This window comes from Marmota marmota, unplaced genomic scaffold (genome assembly GCF_001458135.2).
Source record: "Marmota marmota marmota unplaced genomic scaffold, marMar, whole genome shotgun sequence".
Lineage (NCBI taxonomy): Eukaryota > Metazoa > Chordata > Mammalia > Rodentia > Sciuridae > Marmota > Marmota marmota.
This window is the reverse complement of record NW_025999982.1, coordinates 2339676-2351056: the sequence shown is the minus strand read 5'-3', so window position 1 is coordinate 2351056 and position 11381 is coordinate 2339676. Positions and strand designations below refer to the sequence as shown.

General features: G+C 47.1%; 1 protein-coding gene across 1 annotated transcript in view; it reads left to right on the top strand.

Moving 5' to 3' along the window:
* Positions 1–10478, top strand: part of LOC107143809 (ubiquinol-cytochrome-c reductase complex assembly factor 2) — a 13229-nt gene extending 2751 nt beyond the window's left edge. Inside the window, exons 2-4 of the mRNA XM_015487567.2 lie at positions 6909–6983; positions 7787–7856; positions 10303–10478. Of these exons, the coding sequence (XP_015343053.1) occupies positions 6909–6983; positions 7787–7856; positions 10303–10430 (273 nt within the window). The 3' untranslated portion in view covers positions 10431–10478. The remainder of the gene's footprint in view (positions 1–6908; positions 6984–7786; positions 7857–10302) is intronic.
* The last annotated feature ends 903 nt before the right edge of the window (positions 10479–11381 follow it).

Here is an 11381-nt window from a genome sequence, read left to right as displayed (position 1 = left end):
TGGCTCAGTGCTTGAGTGCCCCCTGAGTCCCAAATTCCTGCTTGAACCCCCCCCCCCCCCCCTAAAAAAAAAAAGAATCAGTTTGGAACTTTCATGTGGAACTGCAGGAACTACATAAGAGGGACAGCCTAATCCTTAAGAACAAAGATCTTATAGATGGGCAGTCAGAGGCTAGATTCCTGGGGAAGCAAGAGTATAACAGTCATCTATTTGATTGTTAGTGTAAGAGCAGCCAGCAAGGAGGGGAGAGCTTTCTCTTCAGGAGTTAAACATCACCCAGGAAGACAGTTCCTGATCAGTTGAAGGCCCACACAGATTTGAGTCATAGCTCCAGATGCAAGTCATGGCTCCGCTGATAGTTCCTTAGCAGTTGATGGATGCGTTCCTGGTAGAGTGAACCAGTGCATCATGATGGCAGCAGGCACATTACTCAGAACTGCTGTCATAGTACCTCATCCTGATGTCACCTGAAAAATGCACCTGGGCTTAGTAAATCTTTGTGATCATTTTTGGAGAAAACAGCCCCTTGCTGGAGTTGAGAACAGTACTGTGAGACACACTCACTGACACCCCCCAGGTCGTATATAAAGACCTTGAGAAAGAAAGGTGATTCTGGTTGACTCTTCATGAAACTGGCAGGAAGTGGAGGTATGTGTCCCCCCCACCTTGGTTATGCCACTTGCCAGGAAGAAGACTTCAGCTGGGAGGGCAGCTCTGTTGAAGCAATCTTTTTGAGGAAAGAAGCAGGCAGGCCTCTTCTTGGTGCCCTGACTTCCTGCGTAACTCAGAGGTGCAGACATGGAAAGAGATTTAATTTAATCCTTCGTGTAGCCATCTGAGGTAGCTACTACTATTCCCATTCTATAGAGAAGGGAACAAAATCAGAAAAATAAACCTCTTGGGGTCCCCCTGTAGCTGGTCAAATAAGAAACGGGCCAGGTGTCCTAGCACTGGTCTGGCAGTGTCTCCGTTGAGCTTGGCCATTCTTCAGCTGCCACTTCTCCTGAGTTATATCTTACTAGAACAGTCTCTTGTTCCATGAGCAGCAGGCCTCTGCCTTCCCCTCATTCCCTGCTCAAATCATTTTGGTCCACGGTTAGTTTAGACAAAAAAAATTCAACATCTCCCTGCTCTTGCCCACCTGCTTTTCTTTACCACACCTACTACCTCCCCAATGTGGATGAGAAGAAAGATGGACCTCAGTGGGACACCAGTGAAGAAAAGACAGGCCTACTAGAATACAATAATTCATGAATACCACTGCCTCCATTTATTCCACCTCAGATTGCCCTTTGGGGAGTCTCATGGTCCACCCTGACCCACCAGGAAGGGAGGTAGCAGTGGGAAGCAGGAGCACATGAACACCTCTTACACCCTTTATCTTATTGTTCAGTTTTTAAAGTGCATGCTTATGGGTTTTGCCCCCTTTAAATACAATTTCCTTAAAAGAATACATGTTCCCTGTAGCACTGAGAGCATCATAAAAGAATCACAACATGGGGGAAGGTGGCAGAACAACTGTGATTGTTGACTTAACAACAGGGAAAGGAGCAGATCTTTCTAATGAGTTTATTATGTGCACAAGCAGCTTCCTGAAAGATCTTGACTGCACACCAACCTCAGCACGGGCCAGCTCTGGGGACAGCCCAGAAATACTGCTGTCCAGAGAGGGCGTGCCTGCTAGGTGAGCCATTGCAGTTGTATTGTATCCAGGATTAAATAATTGGTGCTGTTTGAAAGAAGTTAAACTTTGTCTTGAGTTTCTAGCAAAATAAATGATACTTCCACCTTTTCAAAGGAGAATTTAAAGGTTTTTCTGTAGCTATCCAATGGAAGCCCAGTCTTTGACATCTCAAAGTGGCAGGGAACTTATCCCCCAGCTGCTTGGCACGTGCTGGCTGTAGTGAAGCCATCTCAGTGTTGCTCACTCCTATATATTGGCCCCTGAAGTCAGGTTTTTGAGGAGTGGCCTAAGAACAGGTTATGCTGTTTGTAGTTAGATCTTGAGCCCACTACAAAGTAGGATTGTGAGAAGAATCATCTCTAGGAATGAATGGAACCATTTCCGTCATTTTTCTCTTCCAACTCTGGGGGCAGAATGAGTAAGATAATATTCAGACCAAGAAGCTCTGTTCATCTGTGCATCTTTAAAGATGCAGGTGCTCCTCCTAAAGGGGTGAATTCTTGACCGCTTCTAGTGGTCACTGCTTTACTCAAAAGAGCTTTAGAATCTGCTTGCTGCCTCCCAGACAAGTGGCAGGCAACTTTGTGAGCCTTCAGTGCCCTCTGATCCTTAATGTCCAAGGGTCCAGACTGTTTCCAGCCCTGCTTCTCACCACCCCACCAGAAGCCCCAACAAAGGTGTCCTCATTGTCTCCTAAACTGGCTGTAACACAAGTGGTTCTTAACCTTGGAGACTCGTACCTATGAGCCACTTTACCCCACACGCCAAAAACCCAAACACACAAAGTTTAAGAAGAATTTTGTGGCATCTCAGGCCCTTGAAGTCCTCCCTGGATTCCACTTAAGCCATGCCTACCTTGGCCCTTGTCCTGAGCCTCTTTGTGCCTTGTCTTCCCAGTCACTTCTCTGATCCACAGGTCACTCAGGCTGAAGTCCAGAGATAAGGACTGCATACCCCTTATTCTATGCTGTGATCAAACTCCATCCCTCCCACCCACCTGCCCAGTCAGTCTGGCCTGGCGACAGCTCCTGTCCCACCCCCAGATATGCAGTGCCAGTGTTGTATAGCTGTACCACTTAGTTCCACATAACCAGGGCATGGCTGATTTTTTTATGTATATGCATCTTCTATCCTCAACTTGACTCTCAGCTTTCTCTAGAGCCAAGGCTAGGTCTTTTTTGTGTCCCCCTACAGTCCCCAAGCAGAATATTTTCTCCATAGTAGGTACTCAAGAAATAGATAATCCAATTGAATTGAAAGGAGTAAGCTCCATAACAGAATGAACTCATTTCAGAAGTTCATTACCAAGTCATGAAAACCTTTTTTTCATAGATCCTCCTGGACCAAATCCAGCTCTACCTTAATTAGCAAAGCAATTTGCAACACCCTTTCCCAAAAGTGCTTATGTGTCCCTTTGTGTGACTAGAATAGGGTCTGCTGTACCAATTGCTGTCACCACCCAAAATTCAATTTTGAAAATCGAAATCAGTGCCTGCGGCACTGATGTAGATTTGTATGTATAAAAGTTTAATATGGTAAAGAGAAATTTACTGACGACTGAGCAGGGGAAATGCAAAAGGAGCAAAAATAGAGCTATAAAGGACACTTTGTCAGTTGAACATCTATTTTATTCACATTTAGGGAGCAGTGCTGAATTTTTCATAATGTTCCTACTGCTACCTTTTTCAGACCCAGCACTGCTATTAGTCCTAAAAATGTCTGTAATCTCATTAGGTGTGAATGCAAAACCAGGTAATTTAAACCTTGTCAATAAGACTACTTCTAAGAGTACAGAATATATCAGAAAACTGTATATTTCGAAATTCAGGAGTGTTTGTGCTAGAATCTGAATAAAGTGTAAAATGTGTGTGTGTGGCAAGGCTTCTGGAATCGGGTGTCTCCATTGATAGCCTTTTAAGTAGGAAAGGAGACTTGTTCAGTTGCTGACCTGGGGCTAGTGTGACTGTGGACCCATGGCCATGGCTCCATCTCTCCTTAGGCAACAAGAACTTCTAGAAATTGGTATGCCTCAAAGTCCCATCATCTCCTCTGAGCATCTTTTAAAGCTTCATGTAGGCACTTTCTGACCTCAAATGGTACATTGGATGACAAGTCCATTTTTAGGACTCGGAGGTGTTTAGCTCCTTCTCAGATAATGAGTTGAGCTCCAGGCATTATGTCAACTGTCAAGAAGATACTGATGGCCTTTAAGAGGTTGAGGGAGTCCAGAGGGTCCTCTATTTTTGCACTTAGGCCTTGCAGTTTTCTCTCACAGGAACAGCTATCTGTAAGGGTGCACCCCCCCCCCCTTGCGTCCCTCTTGTCTGCACTGCCACCAGTTAGAAGTGGGAAGGATGACACCTTCTTCAGCATCCTGAAAGTGTGGAGGGAAGGATCTAGGCAGCCCTCTGGCACCTCACCAGCAGAGCAGTTGAAGGAGGAGCAGAGGGGCACCTCCGCGGTCAAGATTGCTGAGGCACAGATCTGGTGGAACATGAGTTTGATCAGGAAGCGGGGGATGGGAACCCCGGAAGTGCTGGAAGAAGGCAGGCAGCGAGGGTTGCCTTCCTGAGTGCTGGGCTGGGACAGTGATAGGAAGGTGCATATGAGTAGCCATCAGAGAGCAGCTGACAGTTGCTCATTCAGACAACAGGGGTCATGAGCCTCTGGGGTCTGACCATGGAGTACCCAGTGGCCCACCAGGAGTTGTCTGGGTCAGGTCCAGACGAGGCCTCCATGGTTCCTCCATCTTCACTCCCTCCTCCAGCGCAGTACTCTAGTGTGCACCAGCCACTCTGACCCACGCCCTGCTGCCTTGACCCATGACTGCTGCCTCCTGCTTCACCTGGTCCCTGCCTGGAGTGCACCCTTTCTTCTTGGTACCTTTTGGCCATTCTCTAGTACCTCTCCCTTGGCTCTCCAGCAGGATTGGTGCCCCCCTGCACAGGCTCACGGCACCCCATACACCCCCCCTTTATGTACCACCACCAGGGTTGTTCTGAACAGCCTCTTTCCCCTTTTAGTTTGTGAGGTAGGGACCTGTGTCTGCTACTACAGCTGTTTACTGCTAATGATGGTAACAAACACTACCCCATCACCAGTGTTCCAGGCCTGGAATTCGGAACAGTCCAGGCATTACCTCATTTACCCTCACACCACCCTGGAAAGAAGGTGCTATTATTATCTTTTCTTTAAAAAGAAAGGTTAAGTCAACCAGCCTACCTAAAAAATGGCAACGTATGGGGACAAAGGAGGACTGAGGACCTGTCCCGGATGAAAGGAGGCTGGAGGCGCATGACAGTGGAATGCAGTAGGGGGCCCTCTGCTCTGCAAGAGGTGGATGGAGTTGTTGGCACAATTGGAATGTGGACAGAGGATTAGATAATAGTGTCAGGTGTCCTCAGTATGATCATCCAGCTGTGGTCACATAAGAGAATGTCCTTGTTCTTAGAAGATATCATGGGGCCAATTGGCCTTATGCTTTTACTCTTAATGGATTTGCCAAAGAAAAATACATGTATTCAGATAGAGAGCAATAAAGGAAATGTGGCAATTATTATTTTTAAAGTACGTGTTGGTGTTGAGGAAGTGGTGCTAGTGATTGAACCCAGGTCCTGCCATGCCAGGCAGGTGCGTTCCACTGAGCTACAGTACCAGCGCTGTTTTAAATTTTGAGACAGGGCTGTTAAATTGCCCTGTCTAGCCTCAAACTTGCAACCTCGTCTGCTTGTACTTCCCAAGCAGCTGGCTACAGGTGTGCACCAAACCTGGAGTTCTGTTGTCTGTAGAGGCCCTTGGTTGTGTGTGCTTCCTGAAGAATTAATGTGCCAAAGGTGTTCCTCCAAGGTGTGGCTGCCCACTTCTGTCTTCTTGGCCCTTCCCACCCAGATGCCTACTGGCAGACACTGGCCTCACACCTCGCTCAGTTTTGTACACCCAGATCCTGCCTTTGATTGTTATTCAATAGACACTGTCCAGTGCGCAGCCATCATCCTTCTTCTTGTCATGCAACTTCCTGGGCTTTCTCCTGACTGAGTAGCCTGAACCAAGGGTGGGTCGGGCGGAACGAAATGATGGGCTGTCTTTATTTGCTGTAAAGTGGAACCTCATTTGACATGCACACAGAGGCAGAAGCAGAGCGGCCTTATTAAAACACTTAATTCCTGACTTATTCATATACTGTCTTCTTCAAGAAAGAATGCAAGTTAGGAAAAATCCATCATTTGAATTCTGGGAAAAAATATAAAAGAAAGTTTTATTTTAGGGAGTTTTCACAATTCTTGACCAAAAAAAAAAAAAAAGTAAGGAACTATATAGATAAATAGGAGCAAAGATAGAGGAATGGGAAGATTAAAAGAGGTATGAGGGGAGAACCCTCTTTTCCTGAGTACATTGCCTATCTTTCCAGGAATTTCCAGCAGGGGCACCGCTGCCTCAGGCACCCAGAGGACCTGTAATTTCTCCCCTCTGTCCTCAAGGCCTTTGTCCTGGACCATCTCCTTTCTGGCAGGGCCCAGCTGGAGTCTCCATCTTGGGCCCCCTCAGCTCAACTGTCCCATCTGAAATCCTGACTCCTGCAGGTTTCCCTCATAGTTTCAGGAGCTCCACTTACCACCAATGGAAGTGAAGGTGATTTTTTTTTTTTTTTTGTCTTTCATTAAAGAATCTCTATTTTCTTCTTTATTAAAGAATCTCTGTTTACTACATTTCATATTGAAGGTTTAATGCAAAAAGCTTTCTTTTTTCAGCCTAGACCTCAGGTAGACTGGGCTGGTCTGCGGTATACCCAGCATCCTGCCTCCCTAACCACCTCCCCTCCATCAATGAGGCCTCCCTCATTCCTGCTAGGCTCTCTTCAGGATTCCCGGAGTCCACACTGCCCCTGGCATTCCCTTTGTTAAGTTTGTCTTTCCAAGCCTAGGGTTTTTGTTGTGCTGGCCTAGGGGGTCACTAGCCACAGATGTTCAGCACATGTTTGTTTGCTGGTCGATTGATGGGGGTCTTCTGAGGTTGGGAAGTTGATGAGGTGGAGCCCTTCTTCCAGAAAGGTGACTCCAAACAACAGGAGCTATAGGCCAGGTGTGCTCCCCACAGAGCAGAGAGGCTGTGCCAACTGCAAGCAGCTTCCTATGAATACCTCATTACCTATGGCCCTCCTTCCAGGTACGGACCTGTGTGGGGCTGGACTCCTGTGCTCACTTCTCTGGGCCTCTTTGTCTTTCAGATTGCAGAGCCTGAGGCCTGTGATCAGATGTACGAGAGCTTAGCACGACTCCATTCAAACTACTACAAACACAAGGTGAGTAGGCTGCGGGCTTTTACATCCCAGCCTCTGTTGGTGGGCCAAGAACATTGAAAATCTGATTATACAATGTTTTGTAAAGAATGGTGGTTTCCCTACTTTCAAATGTAACCAGCAATTTCAACCAGGCTAACAAAGGTGCCTAGTAGAGGTTTTAGGTCACCTAAATAAAAGCTTTTTAAAATTATGAATAACAGCCATATATTTTATATGCCATTGTGTGCTCCTGGGAGTGTGTGACAGCCATTGGATCTCTTACGTATTTTCCCATCCACGTTGATGGAACTGATACTTCACACTCTATGATGAAGATGGGGTGGCTGGGAAAGCCCCAGCAGACAGAGCTGTGCTTTTGCTCAGCCCTGATGTGGCTACTGTCGAATTCTACTTAGTACGGTTTTCCCAGACTTGAAAAATATGTTCAGTAACTCCACAAATAGACATGGCCAAATGGAAAGCCTACATTCTTCTCTAAATCCTCTCTACTCAAAATGTGATCCGTGAGCAGCAACTTGAGCATCACCTGGGAATGAGTTAGAAAAGCAGATTCAGGGGCCCCACCCAGAACCCTGGGCCTCACCCAAGGAGTTGAATGCATTTTCTAGGGGATTTGTTTGTACATTCAAGCTGCCTGCTCAGGACCCTGCTGGTTCTAGCAAGAACTAGTGTTGACCTCAAGATGGCGCTGCTCTTCTTGCCTCTGGATGTCCAGGGCCCTGATGAACTGTGGTCAGAGAGCAAAGCTGGTGTGCTGCAGAACTAATCTTCTCCCTCCATTCTTTCTCCTGCCCCTGTGCCAGTACCCCCGCCCCAGAGACACTACCTTCAGTGGCCTGTCCGTGGAAGAGTACAAACTGATCCTGTCCACAGGTATTGAAAGCACAGTTACCCTTTTTGGTTGGTTTATAAGTGATTCTTTTGAGTTTGAGACGCCTAGAGGAATTATTTATAAGACAAAGCCAAGGTGATGGAAAGCCTTTGTGGAATAGCCCAGAGGAAATTCTGAAGCTACAGGGCCCACACTTTTTGGCTATAGAATGTAAAGAAGGTCAAAGACATGATTTGGAAAAGAAAATCTATCTTTAGTGCTGTTAATTTCAAAGCTGGGCAGCAGAGAGCAGGGGAATACTTATTTGCCAAATGGAAGTCATTGAAATCAGGATGGAAGGAAAATAATTTTATTTTTATGGTCCTAAGGGGGTCTTATAAACAATGAGGGTTTTAATTAAAACAAAAAGCCATTCAATAAACGTGTATGGGGATATCCGCTTATGAGTTATCTGACCCAGGGGACACAATCTGTGGGTTAGATAGGGGTCCAACTATATGTTTTGGAGTTATTGATAGACCCCAGTTAACAAGAAAGGAAACCCCCTGCCCAGCCCAGCCCCTCCCTACTTCCCCATATCCATTGTCACTGAAAGGAGGTGGGGGCGGGGGAGCCAGGGTCAAAGTAGGCAGGTACTGGAAAATTACTATTTTTATTGCCAAGGATATTATATACAAAAATAGGCTAACCTTTTCTGGGAGGGCATGGCCCTGAAACATTTGCCATCTGGTACTCTAGAAATTTCTTTTTCCTTCTCTTCTGGCAGCTTTCAGAAACTAAGTTTTGGGGATTTGACCTTCTAGAAAACTCTTACCCTTTGCAGCAGATTAAAATTTGGCGGTGTCACCTGCTGTTTGTTGTGTGTTGACTCTCAGAAAAATCAGGATAATTTTGACCAGGCAGAATCTCTTTATTGGCGTTTTTTCCCCTAATTTCTAAATTTACTTCTATGTGTCTGTCCATATAATTACCAGGTGCCCACTGTCACTGTGAAGGCCCAGAGAGCTTAAGCAAAGTTTGAGCTTGAAATTAGGATGGGAATAAGTTCCAGAGGCCCTGCCTCTGCCCGTTAGCCTTCAGGAGGCCTCCGAGTGGGTCACAGGCAGAAACAAGGCCTGGGAGATGCCGCTTGCCGCTGAGCTGCAGCCTTTTCTGGCAGGGAATTCGGCCCTAGGAAATTTGCTGATAATTTGTTTTCAGGCAAGCCTCATATTTTTGTTGCAACTTTTTAGAGTAAGCTTATCAGATGTTTCTCCTGATGGGACAAGAAGAGACCTGTAGCACCGAATAGTGATAGACTTTGAGGGCCCAGCAGCCATGTAGGTGGACAGGGATCCTGCAGTGTCACCAAAAGTCCCCGGGGGAGAGGCTGTACTCACAGCTGAAGTATAGTGCATGTCCCAAGAGCCCACTGACCACAAATGGTAATGAATATTTATGTTGCCTCTTTTGTTCAAAAAAGAAATTATTTTTCTCTGGAAGCTTTGTTAACAGATGAAAATTTGGACTATGAGAGTCAAAGCATACTATGGGAATTAGGTTACCTAAATCTAAAATACAGGTGAAACTAGTTATCATGAAACAGTCCTGAAGACACCATAGACCAGGGACCTTCTGCTGGGGGAGAATAGTTGTCACAGCTGGTGAGAGCAGGGATACAATGGCGTCTAGTGAGTAGAGGTCAGGATGCTGCTACACATCTTACAACATACAGGACAGCCAGCCACAAAAAAAAAATTACCCGGTTCAAAAAGTCAACAGCGTGAAGGCCGAGACCCTGCTAGGTGTGAGTGTGGGGGTGTCTTCTCAAACAAGGGTCCCCCCAGCTCTCACCAGCCCTCCTGCTTTTAGAATCGTTGCCTCCAGTATTTCTTTAATCCTTACAACTTTTGATGTTTGTGCTTTGTCCTCATTTTATAGATCAGGAACCCGAGCCTCAGAGGGTTCAGGAATTTGCTTGAGGGCAGTGACAGTCAGGGATTCGGGTCCAAGTCCACTTCCCTCCCCATGTTGCTCACTCCGCAGCATGCAGTGGACCCACACCTCCAGGGCTGGATTCAGCTGCCCAACTTCCTAGCTGTGTGACCTGAACGAGTTACTTATCCTCCCTCTGCCTCAGTTTCCAATCTGAAGTATGGCGATAGCAAGGTCTATGTGGAGTGGGCAGGTGTGGCAATAAAGTCATGGGCTGCATAGCTGACACTACGGTACCATTTCTTTGCCTTCTGTGGAACAGGCATGCCCTGCTTAGATTCTGAGGGTGAAGAGGCACAGGTGGCCACTGTGTGTGCTATGCTCAGTCACCATGAGCAGTCATTTCCTTATTAATCCCATGTAACCTGGCCTTCAGAGGCTGGTCCACACTTCTCTTTTTAGGAACACACTCTGGAAACTGTGTGTGCTTGTCGGGGAAAGCACGAGGGGCCATCCACATAGTCAAGTTGTAGATTTCAGCATCTCTCTCTCTCTCTTTGCCTCCTTGTGCAGACACTTTGGAAGAGTTTAAGGAGATGAATAAGGGCATGTGGAAGAAACTGCAGGAGAAGTTTGCCCCCAAGAGTCCTGAGGAGAAGCACAAGACCTGGGCCCGGGTCTTATCTCGCCCACGTACCTAAGTGGAGTTTCATATGTCGCCATTGTTAATAAAACCACCCGACTTCCCCCGACCCACAATTTGGAAATCTCACTCAGCTGTCACGAAAAGGAAGACCCCTCCATAGTAAGGCAGGTTTCTGCCCAAGCAGAGATGCTGTGTGAGTGTCCACCAGAAGGGGACGGGGAGGGAGGGCTCCTGGGGAGAGGAAGTGCAGGTCCCTCGTGGGCCTGGGAGGGGGTTGGCAAGGCCTCCACATAGGTGCTTCTTGACAGCCCTGGGAGCTGCACCTTGCCAGCAGAGTCTGGTGTCCCCAGTGGGGTTCTCAGTTTCCCTGTTGTTATAGGAGCTGCTGGGAGGAAGCCAAAACCAGCAGCAAATATCTAAAAGGGCATCGTGCTGCAGACACAGCAGCTGGGAGAGGGACAGCCAAGAGATGTGAATCCTGTGTGTACCCGCTGCTGTGTGTACGCACTGGCTCAGAGAAGGACGGAGCACAAACCTCTGCCCCTGGCCCGCATACTCAGTCGTCACAAGGGACAGCAAAGTCTCGACACGCCGTGGCCAGGTGGAGCCTCAGGTTGTGATTCAGTATAGGACAGGTTCCGTGGAAGGCCATAGGAAGAGGCCCTGCAGGCTATGGACAGAAGGCTGTACTACCCCAGGGTATCTTGGCTTGTACTAGTAGACATTCTCATTCCCACTGCTAAGAGGAGGGGCGAGGCAGGGAGTAGCACCCCTCTAGGTACAAAACAGGACTGGGCTCCTAGAGACCTTGGAGTGTTTTGAAATACACAGAGTAAGTTACAAAGAATCCCAGTGGAAACCAGAAATATAGTTTTGTCCAGGGAGCCCTTTTAGAAATCACAGATGTCGCTCAGAGCATCTCCTAGAAGCCCAAGAGAATAGATCATGTTCCTGTCCTCTGCCAGTTAATCCCCATAGTCCCCAAGTGAGTACAACAAACACATCC